Source organism: Struthio camelus, chromosome 3 (assembly GCF_040807025.1).
Source record: "Struthio camelus isolate bStrCam1 chromosome 3, bStrCam1.hap1, whole genome shotgun sequence".
Taxonomy (NCBI): Eukaryota; Metazoa; Chordata; class Aves; order Struthioniformes; family Struthionidae; genus Struthio; species Struthio camelus.
Genome location: NC_090944.1, coordinates 95,377,251 through 95,394,259, shown reverse-complemented (window position 1 = coordinate 95,394,259; position 17,009 = coordinate 95,377,251). Strand labels below are relative to the sequence as shown.

The following is a 17,009-nucleotide window of genomic DNA, read 5'->3' as shown; positions in this document are numbered from 1 at the left end:
AGAATTCGCATTTTATCAGCATTATTTAGGAGGAGGTTTGGAGTAGGAAGATAAATGCAAGTTACATAAATCTGGCAGATTTTTAGTGGCCTAAATTATTGTGAAATAGAACATTTCCTATAGTACAGAAACAAGCAGCATTAAAAGGGAGCAAATAAGGAAAGCCTAATGGGAGGGAAAAATAATATGATATTGTCTATTTGAGAAAACTTTTATTTGTGACTTTGAACTTACTCAATATATTTGTCTTGCACAAGTTTGCAATTGTACAGATATCTCATTCTTCCAGGTAAAGACATCAGGTTTTTCAAGCTACACCACGTATTGTTTTTAAAACTATACTTGAAAAACCAAAAGGTAAATCATGTTCTACTGATCACCTCATGGCCTACTTTAACACCTAGCAGGTTCCGGCAAGTAAAATATCTCTTTTATGATTGGTTTCCATTTTTTGTTTTGATACAGTATGTTTATCAATTTATCATCAAGGCTGAACAATAAAATAATATTAGAAGACAGAGAAAAACTGAATAATACCTCTCTAGGTACTTCTCTGCTGGTAACAGACACAGCACTAGCACAAAGTTTAGTTTCAGAAGTATTCATCAGTTTTTTTCAGATGACTTTATTTTTTACTGTCATGTTAATGACCACTTTGAATAGAACAAAACGGGGGGGGGGGAGGAAGAGCATAAAAAGACCATTTAAAAACACACCTTATAAACCTATTGAAAAGGAAGACTGTACTACGGATGACACGTGCTGTACGGGATTCTTCATGCTGAGATCTGGACAACGTTAAACCATCATCCATGTGACCTTCATGGTGCATTATTGCCTGCAATATAAAAATAAAAAGCAGTCACTTTCACAACATAATTCACAAATAAGAATGAAATCTCATATAGAAAGGCAGGCTAAGAAATTATGAAGTCAGGTACTGGAAAACTGAGTTTATTTAAAAATAGATACTCCTTTATTTTACTTCCTTCTGCGCATGGACCAGTGCTATGATAATCTCACAGACAGAGCTTCTGTAAACAATATAGAGAAATCAACATACAGTTCTGTTTGTCACAAACAACATACAGAAACATAAAGAATTCAAAAGTCTAAAGGGGTTTGTTTGTTTGTTGATCAACCGTAACAGTAAGGTGAAATTCTTAAGATAAGCTTTATAGGTCTTTATATAATCACTTTACATAAATATATGTGTGTGTGTATATGTATATATGTATGTATATATGTGTATATGTATGTATATATAAACTGTAAAAATTATAAGGCATGACCCTCTAAGTATACCAAAAGTTGCTCTACCTCTGAAACTCAGGGACATATAGCACTGAAAGAAAATACTACACTGCATATAAAGATTGCATTACTTCTAACATCTCTCTTCTTTTTTTTTTTTTTTTAAAGAAGGCCTAAGTGTTTTTTCCATGCTGAGAATTAGCAGTTTTCTGCCAAGTTAGACATTTAAAATGAAGACAAACACAAACATGAAGTCACTTCTGAAAGATGTCTTAAATCGTGAAAATAATTTGTCCCTCCTTTGAAATTGTGAGATAACATTCTATTTGACCGTGGTTATTACTCCTTGAAAAAAGAAACCCCTCAGGGACCAAATGATAATTTAACATTTCAGCTGAATTTAACATTTCAGCACAATAAGGAAAGCAAGGACTCTGAATTTAATGCCTCCTAAATTCCAACTACAACACTGAAGAAAGGAATTTTAGCATATTATACAGGCTATTTACCAGTATTTTCACAGTTGCTACAGGTTTCTTTTTTCAGGAATGAACCAGATTATTTTGGCTTCAAGTTATTTCCACATTTAACAATGCTTTGGGGTTAAAGGCTATAGGCTAACAGGTGTACTTGGTCTGGCTTTCAATTTCAGATTCAGCGCATGATGTAACTTTGATTTTCAAAACATGACTAAAAAACCTTTATACTGAAATGAAGGCAAGTTTAAAATACTTGATACCTAGAAATCAATTGCCTCCTGCAGTTTTCTTCACTTTTTTCCCATTCCCTGCCAGACTGTGATTGAATAAAGTGCATTCTCATTTACGGTCTCACCTTGCGCTGCACAGATCCCATTCTTACAGACTTTGCATCAGCAGATTGGTAAGTGAGCCATAAGCCTGTGTCTACATGTTGTATATAGCACATCGAATCCCCATATTTTATTTCAGGTGCTCCCATTCCATCTACTTCTTTTCTTGTCCCTATGTCCAACTTTTCCTGAAGGGAAAAAAACGCATACAAGAACTATAACCAATACATTAATATTTGCATCAAATATTTAATACTAGACAATTGCACAGTAGAGGACCTGAGAATATACTGGAGATCCTTCTTCAGTAAAACTATTAAAAACTGGAGAAAGTGTAACTTCTGGCTAAATATTTAGGGAAAAGAAAGGGAGAGATCCCATCTATACAAAAATCTAGCTCATTACACTAGGAAAGCAGGTATATTCATTTCAGCTGCTTGGGAAAGAACTAGGATCATAAGGGACAGTACATGTCATTACTGAAACATAAAACCTTGTGAAAAAGCACCAAATACATTGAACTCCCTCGCAGAAGCAGGCTACAGTCTCCAGAAGCCTTTTCTCCTGTTTCTTTTTCAACCTTGGAAAGATGATAAGCACCTCCCTGCAATTCATTTCTGACCTTCACAGATAGATGGCCTTTAACCCGTCACTACTCATTATCACCCAACAAGAGCCTTGGTATCTTCTGAGAAAAGAAATCCATATCCATGTGTTTGTCACTGGTCTGTTGACATGCAGTAAAAAGAGGATGGCATACCACTGCATCGATCCAGCTGGGGTCCTACAGAGACAGCAGTCGTCTCAGAACAGGAAGTTTAGTATCTCAAATAATCTGCTTGGACAAAGCACCCCACCTTTCTAATATATATATATGCATGTGCATATGCTTGTGTGTGTGTATTCCATATCATTTAATAGATTTTGGGGGAGGGTAGGGGTTCTTCAGGGAAGTAGTCTTCAGAGGAACTATAATATGAGGTGTTCCCCAAAATAATGCTCTTATAAGAACAAACTCCTTCCTCACAGGCATCAGTTTATAAAATACACAGGCTACACATCCTGGTTCTCAGCAGAAGATCAATTGCATCTCTTCAAAAGCATCTGATTAAACTGATAAACCTTCTGTGTGCCCTCACCTAATTGTTAAATCCACAGGTAACGTGGAAAAAATGTGTTACAAGGATCAGTAACATCTTGTAACTGTAGCAAAGATATCAACTTAGTCAGGCCGAAAACTTCTCTGAAGGCTTTGACCTTCGCTACAGGCTGGATCTGCCCATTCCTGAGGTGCTACTCCTGACTCCATTTTAGGCAAATATCTTCTCCATTGAGAGTAACCAAAACACATCTGACTTGTTAGTTCTGATTCATTTGATCAAGTAATTGATATAGAAACTATTCATAATTCTCCTGAGAGGACAGGGAATATGTCACAATTGTTGCAGCTGAAACTGAGACAAGCGCTGGTGCTGCAGTTGCTCTTTCAATCATCCTCTCCCCAGTATCATCAGGAAAGGCAGACTCAGTGGAGCAGTTAAGTCCCTGTATGCTGCTTGTATAGGTTCTTGCACATGCGAGAACCTACGCAAGAAGAAGAAACTGCTTAGCTTTCACCACTGTCCAGACAAATATCAGTGCAAATTGCAAGCCTATTTCAGGCCATACACTCAAGAAGCAGTTTAATACATGAACAAAGGATTTATAAAGCTACACAAGATGATCTCCTTAACCAAAAGCATCTAAAAGCACCTAAAGCATCTAAGCACCAAAAGCTTATAAAGCTTCTTCTGATCAGCATTATAGGACAAGCCGCTTCCTTCAATTCCTGAGTAATATCACAAATAAAAACTTCTCCCAGATGCTCTATCCTATTATAATCACTCTTTAGGAAAAATTAAGGATTAATTAAGGAAACATTTAGGAAAAATTACAAAATACACGTACAATAATTCGGGGAGCTTCACAGCAAATAATAATTTGCAGCTTCACAGCAAAAGATGACAACAGATTGTGTTTGTTAAATGAACAGAAAACAATTTCTAATTTTGAAATAATTCTAAAAGCATTTCTTAAGCAAAGGGAGATGTCATTTAACCATATTTTTTTCCACCTACAATTACAAATGTATTCTGAAGCACTTACAAGAGAAAAAAGAGAGAAGTTATTACTCAGGTGGAATTCCTATTATTACTTTTCATAACATTAAGCTCCTCAAGATAATATATTCATCAATTCAGCTTATTAAACTGCTTCTTGATATATATGGTAATTTCACTATCTTGTAAATGTCTGAATTCCTTAAGTGCTTAAATTCTTGTTAAAAACTTGTCCACTGATATGTGGTAATAACTGATTTATTAATATGTCTGATGCTGATTACTGAGCTATTGTGTGTTTCTATTTCACTGTTAATTCATTAGGTCGTTCATATAATTTCTCTTCATGTTTCATTCACTTCTTTCAAAAGCTAACACAAACAACTTGAATGTAATAACGGTTGGAAATTGAAAAGCTACTTATAATCGGAAATTGCATGCAGACAATGATACAAGAAAAAAACAAATTAGGTCCTGTTAGCATATGAAGAAATGACAGGCTGATCTCAAGCTCCTATTTTCTGAATTATTTTCATAACTACAGGCATTTATCTGCATTACGTCTTCTGTGCTTCTACACTGTAGTATTTTCTTTTTTTCTTCCAGTTTCTTAAGATGTGAATATGTGAATTCACAACTTTTCTCAAAAAAAGAAGTCTTTCAATACCATATAGGATTAGTAATTTAAAATATTACTCTGTACTTTTTTTAACATCTACCAGTTGTAACAGAGATTTAAAGGGGTTGGATATTGCAACCTCCATCCAATTAGGTATAATGCTAAATTCACTTATGGAAAGTGCAGTGCCAACAACTTGCCGAGCAAGATCTCCGCCCTAACCCAAGTACCGTGGCAACTCTACATGTTAAGTTTAGAACTCGCAGCAAATTCAGTCACTTTCACTTAAACTCTTGAACTCTTGTAGGAATTTTTTTTTTTTTTAATAACTCTTTGCTTCCTTATAGGAAGCATTCTTAAACAGAGATTCTCCCCTTGCCCCCCCCTTTTTTTTTTTCCCCTTCCCCTGCAAGATGAACATAGCAGCTAGGAAAGCATACAGTAAAAGTTTGATCTGAGTAGAGATGAGAAAGTGGAAAGTTCAGCAATGGTGCGAGGGCAGCAAGCATGGGAGCATTCTTCTGGGAGCCTCAAGACATTGAAAAAAATTTGTGGCAGCAAATGGGAACCAGAACTACTTGTGGGAGCAAATGGGAAGCAGTTGTTTATAAATGGGAAGATTTGAGCGGGTTGCGGGATTCATGACAATAAACAAGCAGAGAGTTGAAAGAGTGCATCTAATGGGCCAGTCTCATTATCTACTATAAAACAGTTCATCAGTGAAAATCAGGATCTGTAACAAATCTGAAATCATTATGTCATAATTTAATAACTGCCTTTTGGTATAGACCTTCCATGCTGCAAGACTGCAGCCCACTACACTCTTCTCACAGCTTGTTGTTACATAACCATCTGCTACTTTTTTCTACAGCATACTTACAAACAAAAGCTACAGGTATAATTTCAACTTAGTCACATTCTCTAAATGTCATTTTTTTCAAGACAGATAAAGATCAAAAATCTATATTCTTCATTCAATAAACTAGAACATAAGAAACAGAAACAACTGTTATTTGCAAGTCCTTAAACCACTTTAGTGATGTAAAGCAACTGGAAACAATTTTATTGCACAATATGCAGAATTCTCTCCATAAGGAAATCCTCATTATAAACACAGCTTTTATTCCAGGCATACAGGAATATAGACCAACTTTCCATATTTTTATGTGGGCTAAACAGACGAAATTGTTTCATATGATTTTATCTTAATGGTGAAGGTAACTCTTCTCTCAAGCCTAGCCTTAGAAGGTATTATTTCACTCTAATGTTTCTCTGTCATTCCTTACAACATTCAAAAATCATTCCCATGATTAAGTCTTTTTCTTTCAATTCTGTCTCTTGTCACCTGACCCAACCTATACTTTCTGTGGTGCACTTCAGCACTGACATTTTAGCAGATCTCACTGAATGGAAAAAGCTACAGCTGTTTTTTTTTTTTTTTTAAGGTGACATCAACATATTTCCAGGGAAATTTTATTAGGTGTCAAATAGAGATAAAAAGATAAAGGCCATGCAATTTTATTCCATTTATTTCATTATTTTAAAAAGACTTTATAGACTTTATAGGGACTAGATTTACTTTACAGGGAATGTATAAACATTTTTAAATTGAAGAAAACTACTTTCTTGCAGTGGAAGAATGCTACTGAAGTAATGCTTTTTATCAAAAAGAAGCATAAATATTAAACAAGTAGAAAAGAAAAAAAAAATTACAGAACCGAATCACTACCAAAACTGAATCTATATATGAAACATATGGTCTGAGGAACAAACTATAGATATCTGCAGACATCTTGAGCTGAATGGAGAGAGATTATGAGGAAGGAAAAAAAAAAAAAAAAACTCCTGAATTTCAAATGCTTGAAAGCTTAATATAATTCTGATGCAATGACAGTTACTGGGGTAACATATAATAACGAAGGCATAAAACACAACTTGCACAAAATAATGAAGATACTGCTAGCTCTTCAGAATATCAACACTTTCTGAGGACTGTTTGGCTTGTGGTTTTTTTAAGCTTTCACATTTCTTTATTGTGCTGAGAAATTTAAAGATTTTACTATGTAAAAGCAGGTATCTGTAATTCATTCATATAAAAATATAATATAGAATTAAAATAATATGCATATAAATTATAATTCATTCATGTAAAAAGTTTTTGATATATATACATTTTTGTCTATACATATGTGTGTATAAATAGATATACACACATACACACAAATACAGGCACACTTTTCACTTTCAGCCTCTGAGAAAATTATTTTGGTTCACAAATGCCATTTGATCGAACATGGAAGCATTTTCGTTTTCTCACACTTAAATTTTAAATGCAGTACTGCAAAACTACTGTGTTTAAAATGAGTGAAGTCCTTGCAAATATTGAGGTTAAAAACTACAATAAACACTGAGCATTTAAATTTGCTTCTAAATCTTCACATTACACAGGAGATACATTTTCAGTATTTTCTCTGCAAACATGAACGCTGTTTTTTTTTCCTAATTGGAAACTGAAATTCTCATCTACTCACATGCCTCAAGGAACTGAGTCTTTAAGCGTGAATTCAAATTAGGAACAGTGCAAATAAGGGTATTCTTTCCCCTATCTGTTTTTTCCTCCTTAAAACTAACTTATTTATAGTACAAGTGGGATCTCTATGTACTTTTAAGGTAATGAAAGGAAGAATTATGATTATGGGGAAAGGGAATGAAATTGCTGTAACCTAAGGAAAGGTCTAGCTACTGTTCTGACATACTCCCACTATTAATGCTCAGTCTTTTACAGAGAAGACTGGGGGCTCCCTCTTCCCCAGGCATAATCATTTTGGACAACTACATTGAACACCACCACTAAGAGGTTAGATCGCTTTTCCATACGTGCTTGGAGGAAGAGAGACTCCTAAAGTTGCTTATCTCACATACCAAAGTCTTTCTAGGACAGCTATTATTTTGCCATATTTATTTAACAGTCTTTGCCAGACAGGGAAGGCACTTAAAATTTTTTATGTCTTTATCCTAGTAAATCCGTTATTTACTGTCTTTTTCACAGTGAAATATGACACTCCTGTAACAAGTAGCAAATTGGATTCATTCTCTGCAATGAAATGCAAACCAGATACCCCGTGGTCTCTCCGTAATTCCTCCCAAGTGAGTCTTCAGTTAAAATGAAGGCTGATATCCACAAAGCTAACATCAAATGTGATCTTCCAAACTGCCATTTTCCTTAGAAATCCATATTTGAATATCAGTAAGATTATTTTCTCATCATCTGTGACATGTTACTTCAAGAACTGATTACTATTTGAATCAAGAACTGGTTACATGTTACTTCAAGAATTGATTGCCCTTCTACATGCTGATCTGCCCCATAACCTTTTATCTCTGCTCTTCTCAGCATATAGTAGGTTTGTTCTCTTAAATAGCTAAATCAAAAAATTTGGACACTATTTTCATGGTAGAACAAAATCCGCAAAATACCTTCAAATAAGACTTCCAAACTGAAGTTGAAAAAAGCAAGGAAAGAAACTTCAAACAAACTATTGCTGGCTCTCCAAAACACCAATACATGCTAATTTGCACATGCTACTTAGAATATAGAGACAAATGGCTTTTTCCATATTGACAACAGATTATTGATACTCTCTGTATCGTTAACAATTCTTGTCTTCATATATTTTTGTATTAAATTATCCATATGACAGTAGAGGACAGTATGTTTTCCCACTGTCCCTGGTGCAACCTCAGCTGAAGACTCCATTCTTAAGAATCAGTGTATCAATTCTCTTATCCCATTTGCTTCAAGAAGAAATAAACTGAGATATATATCAACTGCAACAGGAACTCCCCAATACATTTGTGCTGTATTGTCCTGATATTTTTAAGTATTTCCAAGGCTTTTCTAACTGTTAAAAAAAAAAAAAAAAGACATTGTCTAGGTCTCCAAACAACAGTCACGTGACCTAATGTCTTCATTTTCCAGAGTGTACAAGTCTATACAGCTGCTTCCAGCCACACAGTCATTATTTATCACAGCAAGTGTACAATGGAAATAATTAAAAATACATAAAGTAATTGCTACAGAAAAGTTATTGAAACATTTATTGTTCTGTTTACTATTATATATTTTAAAAAATTAATATGAAAAATACTACTATGGGATAATTTTCAGCAATATCATTCTGCGGTTGAAAAGTATCAGTTATCAAAGTTTATTACAGAATTTATCATAGTATTATTTTAAACTGTTCACCCACTATACCAAGTATACTACTTAACTTGAAGTGCTTACTGAAAGCGTCAGATGAAAATGCTTAGAGTATAATTCAAACTATGGTAACTGTAAATTAGAGTGCAGTGAAGCATCCAATTAAAAAAAGTCTTGATTCTCTACTTTAATTAAAGAACTTGCAATATTATAGCTGCTTCCTATCTCAGCCAACACAAATAAAGCACTGAAGTACTAGTGAAGTTCATCAGAAAAACAAGTAAGAAACCAGGAGACTTTAAAAGCGGACAAGCAGTAAAAAACAACCAGCCAGGCCACACTACCCAACAAATAAGATAAAAAAAGCTTTTCTAGATACTAATTATACTGAATTATTTTTTTTAAACCAGCAAAAAGGTAGAAAGGCTCCAATAATTAATACAATAGGAAATATCAAAATCTTGTGTATCAAAGAGAATGTGAGCATTATTAGTAAAATTAATGCTGCACTGATTCCATACCTTGGAAGACCGAAAACAGAATGCTGTAGATTTTACATCTGCTTTCTCTTTGTCTGTAAGAAGAAGACTCTTGTCATCCAGGAGGCTTAAATATTTCCCTGTCGTTATATGTCTTAGTCTGAATGGCTGTCCCCATCTAATGTGGCTGCCACTCCACCTAAGAAAGTTCAAAGAAAAAAGTCTTTAACAAAACAAACATCTCCATTTTAACTGTTAGCAAAAAAATATTGAAAAGTACATTATACTGCCAACTAATTTGAATAGTTTCCACCCATTATCAAATTCTAAACTTCAGATTATCAGCAGAAAAATGACTACAGTGTGGTTATCTCATATAAAACCACTCCAAAAGCCATGACTAATCTAAACCTCTTCCTTTACAGAGGCTGCCATGGTTCAAGCTGAATTCCTCTTGGGCGAGGAAACAGACTGCCCACAGAAAAGGAGACTTGCGCTACACAACGGGAGCTTAGGCCAGCCAGTTCCCTCTCCAACATTTCGTCTACCAGCTGCCAGGCTCAGTTACTCTCCTCTTGTAGCACTCTGCACATTTTACATAGACGATTCACAAAATAATTTTAAAAACAATTAGGCAGATTCTTCATACTCCAGGGGAGGAACCGAAAGAAGAAAAGCAGAAATTCCCCATCTAATCTTCCCAAAAGCTCCTCAAGCCAAAATATAGAAACTGTAAGTTTTTAACTTCTTGTCTCAAACTGAGCCCTGGAAAAGTCAGTTCTTCTGACCTTCCTGATTAACTCTTGAAGACACAGCTGTGTAGAGATGACTAAAAAGGGTACATTTCACATAGCTTTCCCAGAAGGGTTCTTCAATTTTCCTTAGACAGGAAAACTGCCAGGCCTAAGAAGTTTCGCTGGTTCTTCACAAAACTTTCTGTAGTAATATGTCTTCAAAAGTTTGCACTTCAGAAATATGTACATGCTCTTTTTTACTCTGTTTCCAAAATGCTCAGCATAATGGGGTTTATGGCATACTGCTGAGGTTCTCAGGTGCTTCCACAAATTATAATAATAATTCTCTACTCCTACTGTGGCTTGAAATAGCAAACGTTCAAATCAGCAAATGTTCAGATAATATCAATGAAATATACAAACATATTCCTTTCAACTGAATACGATTATAAACTCATTCTCACATCAGAATTGTTTATTAGTGCGTCTTTTCACTCGCATTTAAAATGATTCCAGGCAAAAGCTTTAAAAACAAAAACCTTTTACCATTATGCTTCATATATATTCATGTACAAGTCTGAAAATGACTCAAATGAACATGTTACACAGGTTTAAATCATTTTCATTTTCCCAATCAAATATGTGCAGCAGACTAAAGAACTTACGCGTTCAATACTAATATTCACTTGTTTAACCACTTCTTCTTAAGGGTTAGCAATACTGTATGCAAAGTATGCAATACCAATTTGATAGATGTTTTTAAAATGGAAGAGCAATAACTGGCTTCTCTTTTGTAGTAAGATTTAGTACACTTCACTAATCAAACTTCTAAAGCTTTTTAGTTATTGTTTTTTAAACAATAAACAAAGGCATGCAGGGTTTTTTTCCCTTAACTATTTTCATTTTTAAATGAAATATTCCCTTCTGTTACAACAAAGTGGCAGGGGGAGCAACTTACGAGAGGAAGGAAACACGGAAGCTTTACATCTTAGCAATGCACTTCTTTTTTCCATTATGTCTTCTACACAGTGAAGTCAGTATACTCCAGAAAAGCACATCTAAGTTATTGGTGTTCTAGCATAAATTCTTCTGTTATTCAACTAAGATGTCATGTCACGAATCTCAGCTATTATATTGCTGGCTCTAGCAAAATACATCAGTCCTGCACCTTTCATATTACAGGCCATGCAACGATTCGCCTTTCCTCTAATCTGATTCAATTAATAGTCTACTCCACCTGGCCCTAGTAGTCTGCTTCTCTTGGACCCTACCGCACAGAAAATAGTTAAGTGTAGTGTGACTGAGTCATGCTCCTAGTTCATCCCCACAGCACAGGAAAAAGGTCAAAACATGCCCTTATAACAAAAGTCTTTTGAGCAGAAAGTATCCTGTAAGGCCATTTCCAACTAAAAATTCTTTCCTACGATATGTATATAGGTTCCCTGTCACCTTCTGAGAAAGAAAACAGTGCTAAGCGACGGTATCAGGTATTCCACGGCAGGCCTTCCCAACAGGCAGGGTGAACATGCATATCAACTGCCTAGACAATTTGTGTGGAAGGCTATGCCTCAGGGGGTTCTCCACTAGTGGGGAAAGTCCCGACACAGCGACTCCAGCAGAATCACATCAAATGAAAAGAATATTGTACTTGAAGTCTTTTGGGAAGGACTAGAATTGATGGAGTACTTCAGGCAGGGAGACATTACATTATACATTGAAATATTTGCATGAATAATAATGCAGCTGCAATTTGGCAATGGAGAAATACAGTTATTAGAATAACACACAGGAGCAGAGAGGTGAAGGGCTTGACAGAGAGAGGGTTTTATTTGGGATCCATTTTGTTTTTTTCCAGAAATTACACTGCTTAGAAAGGAAGATTACCATTACCATTGCTTAGTTGTTTTACCAGTTCTCACAGTTTTCTTCAGTCATATGTTCAAAAGTTTACACTTTAAAAGCGTGTATACAGTGGTTATGAAGCTGAGATACATGTTAGCCTTAATAGAAACCTGTCATTTCTCAAATCCCCACATTGTTCCAGTGCCACTGTTTTTTAGGGGAGGATGCGCAATGAGAAAAATAAAGAGCCAGAGATCCATCTACAGTTTCACTGCTGTCAAGTGACTTAAGCACTCTCAAGGTCAATTTTAGGCCAAGCAAAAAAAAAAAAAAAGAAAAAAAACCCTCCCCACTGTCCTATCAATGACATTTAGCATCATTAGCATCACTCCATCAAATAAAATGTGCTCACAGAGAACAGAATCACTAGTGTAACCTCAGTTGCCATGATCTAATGTCTAAAAGCAAACGTCTTTTGGTCACTAGAAATTTTGTGACAAACATATATTTGTAGTAAAATTTAACTGAAATTTTACAGTGCGTTCTGGATCATTACAGTCACAATCACAGCACGATTCCTAGCTATCGTGCCAGTGCCCTCGCGAGGTAAGATTCTTTCGGTAAAATTTTACCTTTCAATACATCCAAATAGCTTGAATAAGTTAGAGGGCACGTGTAAGTTATTTAAGAAAACCAGTTCTGATTACAATATGTCACATATGTGTGTAAAAAGGGTAAAGAGTCAATTCACTGGTAGCTCTAGTAACTTGAGGAAACTTCAAAAAAACCAAAACACATACATAAATTAGAATATTGACACAAATTCTCTGTGGGAAGGGAGCTGTTTAATTTTTCCTGAAAGTGACATAAAGCGCTTTTTTGCAGAAGATTCAGTATTATCAAATCTGGTTTTACAGAACGCTGGTTTTGTACCAAAAGTCCCCAACCAAACTGATGTCTTTTCTGAGAGAGATTTTACTTACGCAACTCTTAGAGTCTCTAGTCTCCAAAGGGAACGGGCGTGAATTGACACAGCACCACCTTCATAATGGACAGTTCTGAAAAATCAAGCAAAGGTACATACTGAACGTTCAGCTCTGTCATAAGTAAGTATTCCTCACATTTGTTTAACCGCATTTCTCATTTGAAGAGAGCCAAAGCAGTTATTGTAACTGTCAGATTCCTACAGTTATCATATTCAATACCTGTTCTTTTCAATTAAACCTTCAGATCTAATTACTCTAATTCTATTTTAATTGTCTTTTGCATCTATTGTTGTGATATGGCATTTTTCTCTTAGGCATCTTTCTTGTACTGCTTTTAAGGACAGAGCTTTGAGGACAGAAGAAAAACTTGATGATTAGAGTATTTCTAGGGTTAACAGTAAATAAACATCGAATGAGCATAAACATTTGTGATGACTGCATCCCACTTACAAGAAAGGCAGCGTTTTCCTAGAGCTTGCATTATAAAAATAACTCAACCAATTTCTTACACTGAATTATTATTACACTGAACATTCACCTATTTGTTATTGCATTTTATTACCTCATCATAGCACCAAACCACATATATATTTTCAGACATCTCAGGCGTTACAGTTTCCTACTTCCAAATTTTAATATTCAATTATCCGTTCTTGTTCCTTGCATATATCCAGAAATCAGAGTGCTTCTAAAAAAAAACCCCCAAGTCTCAAAAACTGATTTTTTCCATTATTCTAAACTTAGACCATGCCATATACATTAGATCCATTCAGATCCACAAAACGGCTTAGAGACATGGCCAAAGCCCTGAATCACATTCTTTTCAAAGCACACCCAGAGGAGCGTGGTGAGTATTAATCAGTGCCACTCCCCTAGATTTAGGGAACCTTTCTGTCGACTGCAATTGCGCCCACCTCCAGCCCTAAGCCACTTCCAGATTTTACAGACCTAGGCCTCTCGTTTGGGAAAATGAAGGAAAGAGTCACTTGTGCAAAGGAGTGCTGTCACTACGCTAGCCACATGAGCCCTTCAAAGAATGCTGCCAGAGGATGGCAGAGTTTATGGATCCTGGAAGAGCTTACGGATGAAGTAAATGCTGTGATCTTCAGTCAAGATCAAGCACTTGTAGACACGCCCAGAGGTATACCTTTAAGTAGGTAGGATCATTAATATTGAAATTATAGGCAGCTCCCGTGGTTAATTTTAAGCCATTTTTTGAGGACCATAATTTTGGAGTCAAGTGTCTAGGTAGGAACCTATTAGGGTTTTGCTTCCAAAGTCGTTCTGTGTATGTAATCCAGAGGAATTGATGCTTAGCATGGAATAAAACTCCACATTGAGATGGTTCAAACCCAAAAGAAAAAGTGAGTTAGACTATTGATGTCTCAATATTGATAATAATACATAAAACTATAAATGTGCTAGAACTCATTTTGGAAGTCACTAAAAGGTATCAATGCTGGGCAAAGACAGAGAGAAAAAAGGACACGGTTAAAAAAAAAACCACACACCATACTCCCAGACGTTGCAAATGAATGAGGACTTGAATTATATGGGGAAAAAAAATTCAAAATACAAAAAAAATCATTCCTCACTACATTTGCAGAATCAGTCACACTGGATATTCATGACCCATGCATAAACAGGACCACTGACATGTGCTTCACCTACCAGAAAAGAAGTTACAAACCTGCACGAAATTCTCCCCTTGTCCTTGTGATCCTTTACTCTAAATCTCCTATTTTCTCCACTTACTATCTGAGTCATTTGCTGCAACAGCCTACAGTGGTAGGAGCAGCTGACAAGCGTTAGTAAGCCTCTTGTATTTTCTCTCACAAATCAAAATTCAACTTAAATCCTATTTTTCGCTGAAATTAGCTTTCATTAGTACAGTGAAATGCAAATGATAAACGATCTTGTACTCAAGCTACTGCTCTATTCACACAGTCCCTCTTCTATTCAGACATTTGTTTAAATTCTTGTTCTGCAACTAACAGATTGGGTTGCTGTTGTAACACCTAAACAATAACCGATTAGATATCACACTTTGTTTTGAAGTCAAAACATTCTGATTGATTACATCCCGGCTTATTTCAGTATGAAGCTAGCTGACAAAAATGCACTTGAAATTCTTGCATTCATACAATACAAAATTGTACATTTTTATTCAGCAGGTCTCAAGTCGTTAAAAATATGTAACAAATCAGGTGGAAGCAAAGGCTTAAATTAATCAGAATGTTTTATTTTTAAATTGGTGCCTTGTCACCTTCCAGGAATAAAATTCTTTTTCACATTGGAAACCTCGAAGCTGTTACCTGTTTCTCAGTTTGACTACTTTTTTGAGGCTAGCTTTGGATGATATGTAGCAGTTGGATCAGTGCAACTTTAAACATTTAAAAATATTCCCATTGTGAACTTAAAAGAATAGTTTCTCATGGACGAAGTTGCTTTCTGTTATGTCACTGTACATCCCTTATTTCACCTCTCTGTTCCTTCAAAGAGGAGTTAGCAGTCTTTGATCATGTCAGAGAGAAGTTTGCGAAAGACCTAGAAAGGAAGAAATCCTAAACACAAATGTGCTTCTTTTTTTTTTTTGCCAAAGGAAAAAAAAAAAAAAAGGATCCTAAGATTGTCTCTCTCATTTCCCTATGAATGGATATGACAGGAGCAGAGGGAGCAAAGGTGAAAAACAGTGACAGCACTTTGGGGATAAGAGTCAGCAAGGGAGTAGTAGCAAGGCTTCAGGAAAAGCAGTCATAGGATGACCAGCTAGGAAACAAAAGCAGAAGCCCAGAGGTTGGGGCCAAGGATGGGGCAGCACGATTTTGGAAGGGCAGGCCAGAATATGCATACGATGAAAATCAGGCTGGCCCGAGAACAGGGTTGGGCCTTTAGCTAGACTCTCTCTTCTCTATGGACAATGTGGTAAAGAAAAGGAAGCTTCCAATAAATGATCTCTCACCTCTTCTGTATTGAAGGGCGAATCACCATGCTCTTACCACAAGATAGCAGCATATATACTAATCATCACCCCAGAGGAGCTGAGTAAATTCGTATCCCATCATGTACCTTTTCACTTTGTCTAAGAAATCAAAAGTTCATTTTTAACTCCTTTCATTGTAATGAAGATAATAAACTGCTCTGAAATTGCTCAAACCAACATCCTTAGTATTTGCTCTGTACGAAAACATTATTCATAGGCTATGGCTCATTTCTTTTTATATAGTATTGACAACAGTTCAGTGCCCAGAAAGAACTATGGTTCATAACTTTTTAATCCTTCCTGAAACAGACACTAGTAATCTTTAAAAGATACTGATATTGCTAGGTCAAATAAAACAGGGCTTTTAATGACATGTCGAATACCTACAACAATGCTTTTTGGTTATCAAGGAGTTACTATAGATTCACACTGACAAGATGGAGAAAATAGCCTTGCAAGTTAAAATGTTTAGGAAAGATGTACATTACTTGCAAAACAGCAGAGAAAATTTGCAATTTACAGAAACTTCTTATGCAACTGCAAATAATGTAAATGCATGAAGAAAGAATAATGAACAGCAAAAAACCTAAGATATCAACAAGAGCTACAGTTAGCCCTCCTCTTTACCTAGACGGTTCAAGATACCCTTTACCTTGGCCATAATAAAAATAGATACAAAGCTCTCAATTCATTCTTACAGTGAGCATCTCCTATATTTTCCAGGAAACTCTATACAAAATTCAAAGGGTAATCTCAGTGATCTACTTCAAATCTATTTTAAATTAAGGTATCCAAAATATATTGTAAATGCCAGTACTATAAAGCAATTCATTTATTTGTTCTGTCCTAATCTGCTGCGTATTCTCTTTAAAGAAATTGTTCCATTCACTTCAATGACAGGCAAAGCTGTTTAATTTGAAACCCAGTTATATGAGAAACCAGTAAAGAACTCTATGAATTTTTCAAATTTATTTATAAAAGTATAGTTACTACTGTTC

General features: G+C 35.5%; 1 protein-coding gene across 9 annotated transcripts in view; it reads right to left on the bottom strand.

Annotated features, from left to right (window-relative positions):
* RYR2 (ryanodine receptor 2) overlaps positions 1 to 17,009 on the bottom strand; it is a 469,316-nt gene that overhangs the window by 243,478 nt on the left and 208,829 nt on the right. For all 9 annotated transcript variants that reach the window (XM_068939250.1, XM_068939252.1, XM_068939253.1 and 6 more), the window contains 4 exons: positions 13,026 to 13,100; positions 9,509 to 9,665; positions 2,089 to 2,253; positions 717 to 838 (listed from right to left, as the gene is read on the bottom strand). In XM_068939250.1, coding sequence (XP_068795351.1) covers positions 717 to 838; positions 2,089 to 2,253; positions 9,509 to 9,665; positions 13,026 to 13,100 — 519 coding nt within the window. The remainder of the gene's footprint in view (positions 1 to 716; positions 839 to 2,088; positions 2,254 to 9,508; positions 9,666 to 13,025; positions 13,101 to 17,009) is intronic.